This window comes from Dromiciops gliroides, chromosome 4 (genome assembly GCF_019393635.1).
Source record: "Dromiciops gliroides isolate mDroGli1 chromosome 4, mDroGli1.pri, whole genome shotgun sequence".
NCBI classification, from domain to species: domain Eukaryota; kingdom Metazoa; phylum Chordata; class Mammalia; order Microbiotheria; family Microbiotheriidae; genus Dromiciops; species Dromiciops gliroides.
The window spans coordinates 167,360,096-167,378,511 of NC_057864.1; the positions used below are offsets into that span (position 1 = coordinate 167,360,096).

The 18,416-nt window shown below is 40.4% G+C and overlaps 1 protein-coding gene across 2 annotated transcripts in view; it reads right to left on the reverse strand.

Annotated features, from left to right (window-relative positions):
• The window catches only part of GDPD1 (glycerophosphodiester phosphodiesterase domain containing 1), a 67,331-nt gene extending 56,220 nt beyond the window's left edge, over nucleotides 1-11,111 (reverse strand). Inside the window, exon 1 of one of the 2 annotated variants that reach the window (XM_043964005.1) lies at nucleotides 10,806-11,111. In XM_043964005.1, the coding sequence (XP_043819940.1) occupies nucleotides 10,806-10,947 (142 nt within the window). In that variant the 5' untranslated portion in view covers nucleotides 10,948-11,111. The remainder of the gene's footprint in view (nucleotides 1-10,805) is intronic. The other variant, XM_043964004.1, reaches the window with a different exon arrangement.
• Between the last annotated feature and the right edge of the window lie 7,305 nt (nucleotides 11,112-18,416).

Consider the following 18,416-nt stretch of genomic DNA (forward strand, 5'->3'; position numbering starts at 1 on the left):
ACCCCTTCATTCCAGTCTCCCCCACCCCTGGGGAGATAAGATTAGGTGTGACTGCTGCCTTTGTGGCCTGAGGAGGAGAGAGATGGCTTGAGAGATCTGCAGCCACCCCTTACCCAATTCCCTCAGCCACCACCAGTGGGGAATGGTCCTCCCTCAATAAGGGAACTTTCCACAGTCAGATGATCACCCCCATCAGTCCTCTATAAAAGTATCTGCCTGTCCCCTGCTCGAGGAGATTGGTATCTCAGAGCCACACTCCGTGCCATGCCTTTTTCCCATGAGAAGTCCAAGGATTTCTCTCTTGGTTTCCCTTCCCCAGCCCCTAAATAAACTATTATCTTTTTCTACTGGATTATTCTATTGTGTGCAAGAGGGTGTAATTCTTTAATGAAGAATTCCTAAGGACCCTTACCCCAACCCCATCCCTTTCCCAAACCCCCTATCCTCTTTTCCCCACAACAAACAATAATACTATATCCTTGTTTTCAAAGTACTTTCACACATATTCTTTCATTTGATCTGTTTGTTTGTTTTGCAGGGTAATGAGGGTTAAGTGACTTGCCCAGGGTCACACAGCTAGTAAGTGTCAAGTGTCTGAGGCTGGATTTGAACTCAGGTCCTTCTGAATCCAGGGCCAGTGCTTTATCCACTGCGCCACCTAGCTGCCCCCTCATTTGATCTTAATAATAACAGGAATACAAGGAGGATAATCACATTGCCTCTATTTTACAAATAAAGAAAATGAGGCCAAGAGAGATGAAACCACTTTCTGAAAGACAACAAGTGCATTATTTATCTCACAGGGTTGTGTGAGGAAAAGTGCTTTGTGGATTGTTGTTGTTTGTCCTTGTTAAGTAACATTGGGGTGATGTCATGACTTGCAATGAACTGGATTTAAGTGAGGGAGGGCTGTGCATGGTCACCAATCTCACTCTCTCCTCTAGAATCATCTGGGTCCAGTGGCAAGATATATACCAGGGTGGCTGGAGATGGCCCTGGATGTTTGAGGAAACTGGGGTTAAGTGACTTGCCCAGGGTCACACAGCTAGCAAGCATCTAAAGTGAGATTTGGACTCAGATCCTCCCAACTTCAGAGCTAGTGCTCTATCCACTACACCACCTAGCTGCTCCTGCTCTGCGGGTATAAAACACAAAGTATTATGGCTTTGTGCCCTCTGTTCCAATTAAATTACCCTTTTATTTTTCTTTTTACCCTCACTCATGCATCATGAGGGTTATTCACCCTTTTTATGAAGCAGGGTGGGGCAGAGGAGGGAGAGCTTGCCCTGGCATCAGGAAGAACTTTGACAGGAACCAGCCACTCAGTTTCCCAATGCTCCAGGTAATTCTCTAAGATGACAAAACAAAAAGAAGCTGAGGCTCTGCTCTGGAAGAGCCAGTCTCCTTAACAGTAAAATGAGGTTGGGCACAATGCCATGCAAATCTTCCTACATTTAGTATAAATGCCCTTGGGACAAGAACCTGTAGCCCTCAGTATGTAGAGCAAAATAGAAGCAGATCAGATTTGCTGAGGAGTGGAATAAGGGGTGGGAAAGGATAAGGTGTTCTGAAACAGATGAATAATTTTTAACTAGAAAATTTACATACCAATTTCTACCTATATTCTCATGTATCTTTTAGCTGACTCATTCAATACATAAGGTACACAAATGCTATTAAGATAGTCCATCCTATTAGTAAGTTTAATGGAAATTTCATAGTTAGCCTCCATGAGGTACCTGAAAAACATGGTCAATGTCAGATATAATTAGTTTCCCTTATTCTCACACACTTATTTACATTTGCAGAGATCATTTTAAAGCTTGAAAAACAATGTTAATGTCTGCAAATTACTTCTTACAGTTACACACTGGGCGTCTGGATCATAACTTGGACACTAATTAAAAGGTCTGCCATTCTTCAAGGAATGATTTGTCTTTTTTCTTTCATGAAATATCTTGGGATTTCCTTCATTCTAAATTATCATCTACAATTCCCAGAAGCAAACTTGCCATAAATAATTTCCCCCCCTTGGAAGTCACAAACAGCACCCATTCTGAAAATGGCAATTACAGTTGGAAACAATGGAGAAGTAACTCCTATTATGGGATGTCCATTGCAGCCATGTAAATTGCCCTCCTGTTCCTCACCTGATTTATACATTCCTGCCTCCATACTTTTGTACATGCCCTCCTCCCTACCCTTTACCTTTTTTGTTTGTTTGTTTGTTTGTTTGTTTTTTAGTGAGGCAATTGGGTTAACCCCAAATCACTTAATGTGACTTGCCCAGGGTCACACAGCTAGTAAGTGTCAAGTGTCTGAGGCCGGATTTGAACTCAGGTGCTCCTGACTCCAGGGCTGGTACTCTATCCACTGTGCTACCTAGCTGTCCCAATAGTTTGTTTTTGTTTTTGTTTTTTGCAGGGCAATGAGGGTTAAGTGACTTGCCCAGGGTCACACAGCTAGTAAGTGTCAAGTGTCTGAGGCCGGATTTGAACCCAGGTACTCCTGACTCCAGGGCCAGTGCTCTATCCACTGCTCCACCTAGCTGCCCCTATCCTTCACCTTTTTAACAAGGTAAAAATGACTCCTTGAGAAAGTCTTCCCTGAAGAGCCCCAATTCTGCTCCCTCATTCACATGACTATCAATGCTTATGTATTTCTACACAAAAGTATCATCCAAAGTGCCCTGGACTTGGAAGCCAAGAGACCAGGGTTTGCTTCTTGCCTCTGCTACTTACTCCTAGATGACCATAGGGAAGCCCCTTAGCAATCTGGAACTCATTTTCCTCAACTGGTAAAAGGGATTAATAATAGTACTTTCTTGGGGGGCAGCTAGGTGGCGCAGTGGATAGAGCACTGGCCCTGGAGTCAGGAGTACCTGGGTTCAAATCCCGCCTCAGACACTTAACACTCACTAGCTGTGTGACCCTGGGCAAGTCACTTAACCCCAATTGCCTCACTTAAAAAAAACAACAACAACAACAACAACAAAAAACAAAACAAAAAAATAATAGTACTTTCTCACCAAGTTGTAAGGAAAAGTGCTCTGTAAATCTTAAAGGACTCTACACATCTGACCTCTTATGCTGACTGTATTTATTTGTGGATGAGTAGCAGACTTATAAAAGACTCTTAGTCTCTTGTATATATTGAGAATCTCCAAACTCGATTTTGATTTCCATTTGAGGGCAGGCACCATATATCCTGTTGCCTTGTATCTCTCACAGGAGTAGAATGGAGGTATTGACTCTTACAAGTTTATTATGAAACTACTGAATATTCAGAAAAAATGTTAATTTATAAGTTATAACTTATAGTCATGCGAACACAGCATGTCACTATCATTTTGAAATATGGAGAACTTCAAATATATGAACATGTTTGTACATAAGGAGCACAATGACTTAGAAAACCGTATATTTACATTATCTATGTAACGTCTTTTTATTTGTCAACTATTTCTGGATTACATTTTGTTTGTTTGGTTTTTTTGCAGGCAATGGGGGTTAAGTGACTTGCCCAGGGTCACACAGCTAGTAAGTGTCAAGTGTCTGAGGCCGGATTTGAACTCAGGTACTCCTGAATTCAGGGCCGGTGCTTTAACCACTGCGCCATCTAGCTGCCCCCTCTGGATTACATTTTAATCTGTTTTGGGCCTCACTCAGGAGTGTTGTCTTTGGCATTATCTTCTGTCTCTCACCTGGCAATCTCTAATTTGTGATGGACAGTCTTAATAGAGCTATTAATTTCATTATAGCATTTTGCTTTTAAGTATCCTTTTAAAATGATCTCTACAGATCTCCAAATCCAGGAAAAAATAAAAAAAGAACTGTGGAGTATAGATGCTGATTGAACCATATTATTTCTTTTGTTTTTGGTGCTGTTGTTTTTCTATTTTGAGGTTTTTCCTCATTGCTCTGATTTTTCTCTTATAACATGACTAATGCAGAAATATGTTTAATGTTATTATGTATATGTATATAACCTATATCAGATTACCTGCTGTCTAGGGGAGGGGGGGGAGGGGAGGGAGGGAGAAAAATCTGAAATTGGAGAGCTTGTATAAACAAAAGTTGAGAACTATCTTTACATGTAACAGGGAAAAAATAAAATACTTTATTAAATGAAAAAATGATATCTACAAATATAAATAACTGTGAGAATAAGGAGAATTAATCATTCATGGTATGTGGGCAGTATGTTAAGACACCTTAGACCTACAAATTTGCCCAGTAGGTGTCCACGATGGGACCTGGATCCAGGTCATCTTGACTCTAAAATTAGCTTTTCTATCCACCACTCCCTACTGCCTCTCTTTTTGTGATAGTAGTATCTCATCTATCTAGAAATAAAATTACTAATAGCATACAAGGTCGGTCAAATACAAAAGAATCCTCCTTTCCATTATAGAATTCTTTATCATTCTTCCAAAACCCACCCCTTTTTCTAACTTTCCTATTTTTCTGGAAAGCACAACAAACTTTCAGTAATCCAGGTTTGCAGTTGACAAACACCATTTACTAAGAACAGATTTTCATCTATTCTCCATTCCCAGGCCAATGAATTGCCTGGGGCTGACCAGATTTTGTCAATTCTAGGTTCTGATTTTTTGCAGAACCTCTCTCCTCCAGAAATTCCCAAGTTTTATGTACTTTTTTGCTTGTTATGTAAAACAACTCACCTAATGAAAGTGAGAAATTTACTCTTCCCAAGGGCAGTCTCATAGCTCTCTCAGTTCTGTAACCTCAAACAAACCCTGTCTTCAGTCCCCATCTTTGGGTATTTCTATCAATCTGCTTTGTGATACCCCAAGTTATGGCTTCTCTGCCCTGATTAAAGACTTGAATTCTGTTATATTGTTTCATTAATTTTCAGGTTGAGAGTCTTGGAGTCAGACTAAAGTCTTCCAAGTCTTATAGAGTCTACCTCCATGATTCAATTTCCTCATCTAGTAAAATGTGGATAGAAATATAACCCACCATTAAGGACAGTTGTGAGATTCAAATGAGATGATATTTATAAAGCACCAAGCAAACCTTACTTACAGTGCTGTACTATATAAATAATGATGCTGATGATTAATATCATCTCTCCCCTTCATGACCACCAACTTAGTTCAGAACAGCCCTCATTAATCTCTTACCTAGGGTCTCCTAATCAGTCTTCCTCTTCTTCAATCCCTCCTCCACTTAGCGGCCAAGTTGATATTTCTAAAGTCCAGGTCTAGCCATGCCTCTAATCTGGCTTCAAAAGCTTTAGTTGCTCCCCCTCACTTCTAGGATCAAATACAAATTCTTTTGTTTGGCATCTAAAGATTTATAACCTGGCTTACAACTGTTCCAGGCTAATTATTCTCCTCAAGCCATGGTGCTCCATCCAGTCAAATCTACCTATTTGCTGTTCCTCATAGGTGGCATTCTATGTGAAACCTCGTCTCCTAATGCTTAAAAAATGTTCTTTCCCTGTCTCTCCCTCTCATAAACCTTAGCTTCTTCCAAAGCTCAGCTCCAGTATCACCTCTTATTTTCACCTCCTATTTCAGACCTGTCCTGACTTACCCCCAACTCCTCCCCAAGGGGCTGCTAGTCCATCACAGCTCCACCCCCCACTAATTTGTATTTACTCTGTATATATTTTATACTTGTCTCAGTACTTGTGGTTCCCCTACACAACAGAATGTTACCTCTTCTAGGACAAGGTCACTTTCATTCTTTTCTGCATATCTTTAATGCCTAGCTCAATGCCTGGCACAGAGTAAGTTTTGTTGTGTTTCGGGGTTTTGGGGGGCAGGGAAAGGCAATCAGGGTTAAGTGGCTTGCCCAAGGTCACACAGCTAGTAAGTGGTCTGAAGCCAAATTTGAATTCAAGTCCTCCTGATTCCAGGGCCAGAGCTCTATCCAACTTCACCACTTAGCTGCCCCCACATATTAAGTTCCTAATATGTAGTCATTGATTTAATTTTTTTCCAGAAAAATATAGAATGGTCTCAGATCATTAGTGTAAAACTGTTTCCTTATACATAGGCATCCCTTGTACATAGGCATTAAAACAGAATCGTCTGAAAAAACAAACACAAGAATGTGAGTTTTTTCTTGAATCTTTTCCAAAGACATCATAAGAAGATCAAAGTCAACAATGCACACATCTTTTGCTGTTTAGTCTAAAGCCTCCCTCTTCTCTGAAATGAAGCTTCATTTTTGGAAACATCCTTAAAATTTTTTTTTTTTTTTGCGGGGCAATTGGGGTTAAGTGACTTGCCCAGGGTCATACAGCTAGTAAGTGTTAAGTGTCTGAGGCTGGATTTGAACTCAGGTACTTCTGAATCCAGGGCCAGTGCTCTATCCACTGCGCCATCTAGCTGCCCCCATCCTTAAAATATTTACAGGCTTCTTTTGGTAAAATTTAAGAAAAAAACATTTGAAAAGGTTGGAAGCATAACATGATTCCATTCTTAACCCCAAAATAAAGTTAAAGCAGATAGACTCCAGCCCACTCTTACAGAGATTCAAGTTATACATTTTACATAGCATGATCAATATTTCAACTTCTTGTGGTATACAACTTCACTTTTACACAGTATAGGAGGCATCTGTAACACAGCAATGAATCAAAGGACAGGATTTTCACAGGACAAGAGAGGTACAGCCTATTCCTGCAAAGTAAATCAAGTCTGTCTTTGGCACTCTTCTAAATCTCTCACCTGGTGATTTCTAATTTGTGATCAAAGTTCTCAGTAGAGCTATTTCTATCCACTGCAGCATTTTGCTTTTAGATCTCCTTTTAAAAATAAAACACTGTGGGGCAGCTAGGTTGCACAGTGGATAGAGCACCGGCCCTGGAGTCAGGAGTACCTGAGTTCAAATCCGGCCTCAGACACTTAACACTTACTAGCTGTGTGACCCTGGGCAAGTCACTTAACCCCAATTGCCTCACTAAAAAAAAAAAAAAAAACCCACTGTTATTAAATCCTGGTTGTGAGTTTCTATCCTGAATGCTCAATGCATTCAGGAGTTTTAAATTACATAGTGTTTTTCAGACCATATTCACTGTATAATTTGGGGCTTCTCAGTATCGTTTAGGAGGAATTCATATGGCATCTTATAATACCTTCAATATCACTGCACAGGGCTATAAATCTATTCTCTAGGTCAGCAGAAATCACATGAAATAGAGATTTCAGTTACTCTTCTTTGAATATTTCTAAATTAAATAAATATGCCTATACCTATTACAAATAAATGAGTGTGGGGCAGCTAGGTGGCGCAGTGGATAGAGCACCTGCCTTGGAGTCAAGAGTACCTGAGTTCAAATCCGGCCTCAGACACTTAACACTTACTAGCTGTGTGACCCTGGGCGAGTCACTTAACCCCAATTGCCTCACTTTTAAAAACAAACAAACAAAAACAAATAAATGAGTACGTATATACTGAGATTTATGTGGGACTTCACAGACATACATGCTCTACATAGCGTCTAATTTAATCCAATCAACACTGTGAATTATGAAGATAAAAAGCATTATAAGTAGTCAGTAGTAAAGCAGGTATTCAAATCCAGGTCTCTTTCCACTATACCACATTACTTTTCAAATTATATATTTTGAAACCAATGGGAAAAGCTTTCATGCTTATGGGAAAACAAAGTTTTTTCAGAAATAATTTACTAGCAGCCTGGGGTCATGGGATGAATAGCAAACTAAAAAGCAGGAAACTTGTTTTCTCGTCCCAGTTCTTTGATTAACTAACTAGCTGTGTGACTAACTAACTAGTTTGGCCAGTTACTCAACCTTCTCTCATGTTTGAGCTTTCTCATCTGTGAAATGAGGGGGAAGAGTGATACCAGTGGCCCAAAATCATATGCACACAACCCATCATTCTCATTATGTACCTTCTCAATCAATGTCATATTAATTGCAGAACTGTTATCAAGTAGGAGGTTTTCAAAATTTGGTATCAAAAGAGATTTTTCTATATTCAAGAGATTAGGATCCACTGGGTGAGGTCACTAGATCTCCAACATACCTTCCAACTCTACAACTTAATGATTATCTTAGTTCCAGAATTTCAAAAAGCTTAAGATTGACTTTGCTAAGTATAAAAATTTAAGGGCACACAAGAGTAGCTGACATTTGTAGAGCCCTTTACAGTTTACCAAGTATTCTGAACATTATCTCATTTTATTCTCATTACAATCTAGTAGACAGTATACCTCTTATTATTCCCATTTTATAGATTAGGAAACAGAGCCTCAGAGAATTTAAGGGACTAACCCAAGTCACAGAGCCAGTAAGTGTGCAACGCCAGAATACCAACAACAGATCTACCGTCTCTAATTTTAGGGATTTTTTTTCCTACTCCATTAGTCAGCCCTGAATGTCTTACATACATAGGACATATATAAACAACAGGAACAAGCATTCATATAGTGCCAACTATGTGCCAGAAACAGTGCTAAGCACTTTACAAATAATCTCATTTGAGCCTCACAACAACCCTGGGAAGTAGATAGTGTTATCCCAATTATACAGTTGAGGAAACTGAGGCAGGCATTGGTTAAGTGATTTGCCCAATGTCATATAGCTACTAAGTGGCCTGAGGTCAAATTTGAATTCAGGCCTTCCTTACTCCAGGCGCCACCCCATTGCCTCAGTTTAGCATGTATGTACACATATGACTTCATTTGATTAAAATGTCTTTGATAGAATTTTAGGTTTAACCCTTTCTTTTTATGTATCAGTGACACATGAGTTAATCATTTTAATTCTTTTCTTCAGATCTTCCTTATCCCTAACTGGATGATCACCAGTGAAAACTGATTATAGAGCAAAAGACACAATCCTAAAGTTTGGTATTTAGTGGAGACAATAGTATTTAACACCCAGCAGTTTAGTCATCAGGTATATAAACCACATCTACTAAAAAAAGAAATAAATCAAGCCAGATCTGGGTGTAGTTAACAACTGGTGAATAGTGAGAAACTTTACCCCCTACCTCAACAGGTATCAACTAGAATAAAGGCTAAATCCATCTTTAGATAAGACTATTTCTCTGCTTTGTATCCTCATTGTTTAACCCAGTACCTGGCATATAATAAGCATTTTTTAAATGTTTTGTTGACTGACAGAGAAACGAGAGATTTCCATCACATTTTAAAGTTTAGGTTTGCCCTAGTCTTTTGGTTGTAAAGGGGGCTAGTAGATTTAAAAATTCGAGTTTTAATGGTAAAGTTCTAGGAGGCAGGCATCATGCCTTAAACTTAATCTCTAAATAAAACAATTTCCTGACTTAAAGGGCTGGGTGTTGGGGGGTGCTACGGTTATATTTGTTGTAGCATCTCCAACAGCTCCGCAGAGACTTTTATTTTTTATCTTTGTATCTTTATTGCCTAGCAAAGTGCCTTGTAACAGAACAGGCATTTTTTAAATGTTTGCTGAATTCAGTATACGTTGTTTCGAAATACAGAGGCAAAGGCTTCTGAAAAAGCTAATTAGAAAATTTTAGAGTTGGAGTACCCAGGCCTGCTTCTATTAGCAAAATAATCTTTTCATATAATAAGATCTTAGAGAGACCTCAGAAGCTGTCTAGTCCAACCCTTTACTTTACAATTGAGGAAACTGGGGACCAGAGAGCTTAAATGCCTTGGCCAAAGACACAGAGGCAGTGTCAAGAGGTGAGATCTGAATCCGGGTATTTTAGCTATCCCCTTACTCCTCCTGCGGGGTTCGTGTTAGGGCTGTATTGAACAGGTGCGAGGGAACCAGAAGACCAAGGGTTCTTTCCCTAGCGCTGCAAAGCTGCAGCTTGCAGTGACCTTGAGAAAGTCATTCCAGCTGAGCCCTAATTTCCCACTCCAAGTTGGTGGTCTGAGTAGCTATTGCAGGAAACCATGGTTACAGGTAGGCGCTTAGGCTGGGCTCACTGCTCCAAGCCTTCGGCGCTGGATTCCTTCCACCGGCGAGATCATCCAAAGAAGCCTGGAGGACCCCGCAAACCAGAAGAGGCAGAGGCCGTTTGAAGATTCGTCAGGCGTTTCTTGCCCCCTTCGCCTACTAGTGACCCCAAGATATCCCCTCCTTCCCAGTCATACCCCTTGATAATCATTTCCAGCACTTCCTTGCAGCAATATCCCCAATTCCTCAAGCGTACCTTACAAGCGTACGACCCCAAGCTTCGGACCCCTACTTTAAAGGGACCCCAGATATGACGTATAGAACGCCCCTGCCGTCCCCTGAGACCCTCGATATAGCGCCCTAATATTTTCCACCCTCGAACCCCGTTACGGGTTTTCTGCATCCCCGACTAGAGTCATCATTATGGCGCCCCGGCATCCCCCACCAGAGACAATTCTTACGAGACCCCCATTACGGCGTCCCTGCATCCCCTACTAAGGACCAAAAACCAACGTTACAGCCCCAGTGTCCGTCTCACGTTGGAGCATGGTTTCGGCGACCCCACTTTTCCACGCAGCATCCCGGTGTGCCCCCAAGCAGGAACTGCGTTACTGTGACCCCGTGGCCCCCCAATCTGGTACCCCGATACAGCACCCCAGTGTCCTCCACGCGGGACCATCGTTACAGCGCCCCTGCGTCCCCGGGGGAACCCTTAAGGCGACCCCGTGCATTAGCACTTGCTTCCCTCTGGAGACCCCAGCCCTTCGTTACAAAGCCGCAGCAGCTCCCTCGAGACCCTACCTCTACGCCCCCGCCTCCCCCCACCCCTCCCAGGCTCCAGCACCTCTCTCCGGGAGGGGTCCGTCACTCCCCGCTCCCCCACCCCCCACGCCGTCACCGCCGCCGCGCTCACCTCCACGGTGTGAGATGTGTTTACTGAGGAATCGCTGCTTCTTCCTCTGGTGCAGCAGGGTCGGGTACTTGAGCAGCAGGAACGAGGTCACCACATAGCCCCCCAGGGTGGACAACAGGTAAATCGCCGCCGAGGACGACATCGCAGACGCTTGGGTGGAGAGGGCCGTCCCCTCCCAGTATGGCCCTCGCCCCTACCCCGCGGCCCTGCGAGCTAGGCGGCGAAGGCAGCAGCACCAACAAGAGACCCGGCAGCTCCGTCGGCTGCTCGAGGTCTGCTCGCCCCCAGCCGGAGCCCGGGCTCTAATACACTTGTCGGCGCAGGACCCACTGCGCAAGCGCGGCCAGGCCCAGCGGCGGGGAGGGGGGGGTAACAAAGGGGTCCCAACGCGCAAGCGCACATGGGTTACTCAAGGGAAGCTTCCCAAGAGGGTCTGTCACCTGCAGGAGTGAAGTCTCTTGGAAGACGTGAGCAAACCCCCAGCCTGGGGCAAAGGTTTGGAAATTTGTCACTTCCCAGATTGGAAAGCATTATTAGAAGGCAGACTAAGATAATTATAAATATCATTTAAATAATCATCATTAAGTGCCTCCCATGCTATAAATACCATCGGCGATATTAAGACAGATCCCAGGGTATACTTCCCATTCTCTGTTTACAAAAGCAGAAGGATTATTTACAGAATCATAGAAACTTGGACCGTTAGAGCTAGAAAGGATCTTAAGAAGATTCTATTACACATGAATAAACTGAAGCCCACAAAGATGAAGAGACTTACCTAAAAGCTAGTTACATTCACACCAGGTTGCCAGACAACCTAGTTATTAGAGTGAATGTGAATTTTAAATTATCCAGTCCAATCATCAATATACATAAATTTCAGAACATGGAAGTAGGCCAAAACATTAAAAAAAAACCAGAAAAGATTGTTTAAAAAAACAACAGGAAACTGCAGGGAATGCTTGGATCCCACTCAGGCCTTGGGGTCCACCCAAAGCTTGTGTTTTGGGTTCCTCGGATATGAATGTTTATGTTTTACATTTCAATCCACCATAATTTGAGTGTTTATGCTTATTGATATAGCCTGGGAAGCTGCCCTCTCTACAAGTTGAGTGAACTAAGTTGACTGGACTGCTACCAGCAGTTCATATGATTTTCTGAACCCGGTATAATGTGAATCTCAAAGTGATTAGATAGGGAGATTCCAGCTTTCTCCTCTACCAAATAACCAAATAAATTTCTAAAACTTAAAAAAAAAAACAGTGGAAGCGCAGGAAAAGCACACCACAGGCATTCAAAAGGTCAGGCATCCAAAAAGCAGAAACTTTACACAAATAACTAATTGGTAATTAAAAAACCACACACACTAGGCTATTTTGACAGAGGAAATGAAATCTTTTAAGATGGAATGATCACCCATCTGAAATCAGATAAGTTAAACAAGTGAAGCAGTTCAGAATTTGAGGAACCATTTACAGCAACTCTAAGCCAGTAATGAAGTTTTTTACACACATCAAAGGAAGGAAAGAATATAGGTACAGACACAGTAGCTAGGAATAATAAATAATCCCTGTACAAAAGGTACACAAAGGGTCAAAAGGCAATTGTAGAGATTCAATGAGTTCTTAATCTTGGGCTTTAATAGGTTAGACATACGGAGTCTTCCACTCATACACTGCCATTTGGAACAGACAAATCTTTAGGCAAAAGCAGTGGCCTGAAATTTAGGACATGGGTTCCAATACCAACTTTGAAAATAATGTACTGTATGACATTGAGCAAATCACCGTACACTTCTGGCCCCTTTTCCTCATCTAGATAATTAAGGATTTCAATTTTTGAGGACTAGGCATTTTTTTAGACTAGGTAGCCCTTTCCTCCAGGCTAGAAAATGTAGTGGCCACACAGGCCTGATCCCACTACTGATAACAGAAGCTTTACCCTGATTATCTCTACCCTATGCCAGTTCACAACTCCTTAGGAAGCCTGGGGGCTTCCATTCTCAGGGGCTCACAATACCGGGTCCAGACAGTGAGCACAACCAATCATCTTCGGTCCCCCATTACTTCAGAACTCCCGGGCTCAACCACTCCATTAGCCTCTGCCTCCCTGGTAGCAGAGATTACAGGTCAGTGCCAACACATCTCCCAGCTAGGCATTTTCTAAGGTTTTTCCATCTTCAAAATTTCTAGTTTTCTACATAGAAATGAGTGCATAGGTTGTTGTAGTTTTAATTGACCAATCCAACATTTTGATCACTATAGTCAGATAGGGTCTACCTCAGAATTTTGTAGTGGCTCCAAATCTGATGTTGGCACGCTTAGGAACAGTCAATATTTAATTCCCAAATGGAAGATACATCCTGTGAACTATAAACAAGGTTAGTCTCACCAAAGTATCTAGCAAGTAGATGAAATAAAAAGCAGCATGATCACTGAAGAACTGAAGTATATAAAGCATCTTAGCTGAAAAAGTATGTGGTTTCTCCAAGAAGCTGCAGATGAGTAATCTACAAGTTGCTGAGGAGAATGTGGATAAGAGGAAAACCAAGGGCAAAATTTAGATTTTAGAAAATGTTATGAATTGGGCAGCTACGTGGGCAGTGCGATAGAGCACAGGCCTGGGAAGTCAGGAGAACCTGAGTTCAAATCCAGCCTCAGACACTTACTAGCTGTTTGACCCTGGACAACTCACTTAATCCCTATTGCCTCCAAAAATGAAAAGAAAAAAAGAAAATGTTGCATATGTGTAAATTTGCAGAAAGACAATTGTTTCAAGCTTAAGGAAATTAAGGCATTTAGGGAGAAAACATATACCTAACACTAGAAGGTATAGGAACTGACACAAATATGATTTTACTTTGAAATCAAAATTTTCATCCTACTATCTCTATTTTCTTTGCCTTATAGATAAAAAAAAAAAAGGTACCACAAGAGTAGACACAGCTCAGTTTTACAAAACATTCTTAAATTCTGGTCCTTTCAGTGTTACTGAATAAGATCAAGAACAGAATTTAGAAGTTATTTTATACTATTTCCTGGAAACATCACTCAATGACCAATGGACAAAAGCAGCAAACAAAACTTGACTGGAAGGGCAAATAAAAAAGAACACATTACCTTAGCCATGTCCTACTCATAAACTCATTGATTTAGTGGTGAAAGGGGTCTTGGAGGTGATCTTATCCAACTCTCTCATTTTACAGAGAAGGAAGCTAAGGTCCAGGAAGACTCAGTGATTTGCTCACTGCTAGCAAGTAGTAGAATCAGGACTTAAACCCAGGGTTCTCACTCTCAAGTCCAGTTCTCTTTCCCCTAGGAGGCCAGTCCTGGAATATTCAGTATAATTCTGATTGCCAAAGCATAAAAAAGACATAAAAACACTGGAGATGGCCTAAAGGGAAATTATAATGGTTAATGGTTTGTAAGGGCAAGTATGAGTTCTAAAATTAGAATGCTTCATTCTATAAACTTTGCAGTAAGATATAAACAGTCTAACTTTATTATCTATTATTTTGTTAGCACAGGTACTTCCTTCCATAAACAGACTACAGTTTCTGCACTTTAGTAAGGTTTTTTTTTTTTTAGTGGCCCATTTCAAACCAACTTTCTGGTGATGAAATCTCTGAATTTAGCTAGGTTAATCCTCATCTGGCACTTGACACATACTCAAAGCCTTTCAAACTTGTTAGAACCTATGTAGTAAAGGGAACCTCTATGCTACAATAAAGCACTAGAGTAAGATACTTTTTTCCCCCCAGGGCAATGATAGTTAAATGACTTGCTCAGGGTCACACAGCTAGTAAGTATCAAGTGTCTGAGAGCAGATTTGAACTCAAGTCCTCCTGAATCCAGGCCTGGTGTTTTATCCACTGCACCACCTAGCTGCTCCCTATAAAATATTTTTAAAAGAAAATTTTATTTAAAAGTATGGTTAGGGTTCACCTATAGGTTTCATCATCAAATCTCAGAATACCAGAACTGGAAATAAGTAAATTTTATATATAATGAAGCTTTTTGTTGTTGTTTTTCAGTCATTTCTGATTCTCCTTGACCCCATTTTGGTTTTCTTGGTAAAGATATTGAAGTGGTTTGCTATTTCCTCTTCCAGCTCATTTTACACATGAAGAAACCAAGGCAAACAGGGTTAAGTGACTTGCCCAGGGTCACCCAGCTAGTGTCTGAGGCCAGATTTGAACTAATGAAGATGAATCTTCCTAACTCCAGGCCCTGCACTCTAAGCATTTTGATACCTAGCTGTCCCATAATAAGCTTAAAGAACACCAAAAGATGTTATAGGTTGATAATGGGGGGGGGGAAAGACAGCCAAATTCATGGTTTATTCTTTTCCTTAAAGATAGAGTAAGAAGTGGCAGAAGTAGGAACAACAGTGGGATAGAAAGAATACTAGCTTTGTTTTTTTATTTGTTTGTTTTGGGGTTTTTTTAATTTTTTAAATGAGGCAGTTGGGGTTAAGTGACTTGCCCAGGGTCACACAGCTAGTAAGTGTTAAGTATCTGAGGCTGGATTTGAACTCAGGTACTCCTGACTCCAGGGCCGGTGCTCTATCCACTGCCGCCATCTAGCTGCCCCAAGAATACTAGCTTTGAACTGAGAAGACCTAGGTTTGGATCCCTGCTCTACTACTTACCACCTGTTTAGGCCTGAGCTTCCTCATCTATAAAATGAAGCAGTTTGTCTAAATAGTCATTCCCTTTAGCTCTAAGTGTGTGATCCACATCTCTACCCTTTTTTGAGTTTGTTATAAACAAGAAATCTCTCACATCTCTAGAAGTCTCTTAGACACAAAACAATTAGATAAAGGAATCATGGTCAATTCTTAAGCTTAACACTTTTCTCTAACCTCCCCCCCCCCAAAAAAAAAGATTTCATTTTACTGAGGGCTTTTGTCTTAGCTCCTTTTTACTTGAGTCTCAGGAAACACCTACTATAAAGTACATAATAAATTAATTCAATTTTCAAAAAAACAATTTATATTCAACTTTAAAGAACACATCTTTTTGTAAATAGACTTCATTTATTATTCTCTCTGGAGGTAAGAGAATAAAGAATGTTCTTATGTGCTGCAGCAACAGAATGTATCTTTCAGTTAATCAACATGCATTTATTAAGCACCAACTATGTATCGGGCACTATGCTAAGCACAGAAGATACAAAGGTAAAAATAGTCCCTGTTCTCACAGACCTCACATTCTAATGAGCAAAAACCATGAAAATAACTAGGTACATGAAACATACAAAAAACAGACAGAAAGTAATGTTAGAGGCACTAGGAGCTAGGGAGATAACAAGAAACATCTGTAGAAAGTGGGATTTGAGCTGACTCTTAAAAGAGGCAGCAGAGGTGAAGAGGGAGTGTATTCCAAAAATGGGGGAGAGCCATTGAAAAGTTGAAGAGACAGAAGATGAATTGTCTCGCAAGTAGGCCCCATAGCTGGATCATAAATGTGTGAAGGGGAGTAAAGTATAAGAAGACTAGAAAGATAAGACTGGGCCAAGTCATGAATTTCATAAAAATAATTAGGTTTTTTTTCTTTCCTTTTTTTTTTTGCTGTCAGATAAGAGAGAAAATTGCAAAAAGTATCATTTTTGTGGGCTCAGTGCACACACAAAAAAACTTGATAAAGCAACCTGTCAAGTCGTTTAAGGATTTTAAAAAATTAATATGCTACTCATTGTTTAAATTTATAATAAATACTGCTAGCCGAATAATCTGGTTTTTTAAAATCCCAAGATAAATTCCCATTATTATCAGAGAAAAAAGCAGAAAAGTTATTTATTAACTTTAAACAGGATTAAGTTCCACTAAATAAAAGAGTAATATCAAAAATGAAAAGGACACTAAGATTAACACTAATATTATTTTCTCAAGAGACACATGCTCCCAAAGAACTTTCACTTTCACTTTATGCAGCTGCTGGCATAAAGAATAAATTTCAAAAAGAAAAACATAATTTGTAGCTGTCCCACAACAAAATCTAGAGCCTAAGAAATGCAGGATGATTTACAGTACAAACTCCCCACCCCCAACACCCCCAGAAATAAGTATACAAGCTGCCAAGACTTTAGAAAACTAATATGAAAAACAATAGATTAAGGTAGGACTCTATGGAGAGGAAGAACAGAAAGAATAATCCTCACCATTCCCATTTACTTAACGAAGCCACAGTAATATAGGCAAAAAAATACACCTAACAAACTTACTGGATGTGAATAAAGTTGCCTGATTAAATATTTTTCTTTTGTAGTTTAAAATGAAGCACTAATAACTGCTTCTCCCTATTCAAGTAAACCTGCTTTTCTTTTTCTTTTTTTTTTTTCATGGGGCAATGAGGGTTAAGTGACTTGCCCAGGGTCACACAGCTAGTAAGTGTCAAGTGTCTGAGGCTGGATTTGAACTCAGGTCCTCCTGAATCCAGGGCCGGTGCTTTATCCACTGCGCCACCTAGCTGCCCCTCTAAACCTGCTTTTCGAAAATGGAAAGAAGCTTGGCAAAAATTAGGGCTAAATCAACATCTATCACAAAGTTCCAACTGGATAAATGACCTAAATATAAAAAAACTACATATCATTTAAAAGATTATTTGCAAATGGAAAGAGGTATCCAGGACAATCTTGGATAGGAAATATATGTAACTAAACCCAGGATAGAAATGATTAGAGGATTAAATGAATGATTTCCATTACAAAAAATATGGGGGCAGCTAGATGGCGCAGCGGATAGAGCACTGGCCCTGGATTCAGGAGTACCTGAGTTCAGATCAGGCCTCAGACCCTTAATACTGGGCAAGTCACTTAACCCCAATTGCCTCACTAAAAAAAAACAAAAACAAAAAAACCCGAAGCCTTTCATGAAGACAACTCTGAGGTCTCATCTTATTTATTATACCCATTAGTTTGGCAGATGACAAAAGAAAAAACGATAATGCTTCAGGCCCTGTGGGAAGGCATGTAGTGATAGTAGAGCTGGGAACTGGGCCCAAAGTTCTGGTAAACAGTTTGGAATTATATGGAAAAAATTCACTTAACCAGAGGCTGTCAAATACTCTCATCCTCACTGGTGATCCACAACACCCTTCCCCTCACCCCCCCAAGGGTGACCTGAACCAGATTAAAATGCAATTGGGAAATATTTAACAAAATAAATAAAACATAAAATATTATTATGTGGTTTTCTAAGTCAATACATAGCTACCAGGAATCCTTATGTACAGTTTGGTGGCCCCACTTTCTACTTCAGCTAAACACCACTGCACTAAACTATACACTATTTAACACAGTAATACCACTACTAAGTATATATACCCCACGGAGGTGAATGACAGAGGGAAAAGTTCCATGTTGGTTTGGGGTGTGTGTGTGTGTGTGTGTGTGTGTGTGTGTGTGTGTGTGTATACATAAAATCACTTTTCCTAATATCAAAGAGCTTGAAGGAAATCATGAATCCATCAATTAGACAGCAAAGGTTATGAGCTAATGGAATATTCATTGTTGTCCTGACTCTTCATGACCTCATTTGGGTTTCTCTTAGCAAAGATACTGAAGTGCTTTGCCATTTTCTTCTGCAGCTCATTTTACTGATGAGGAAACT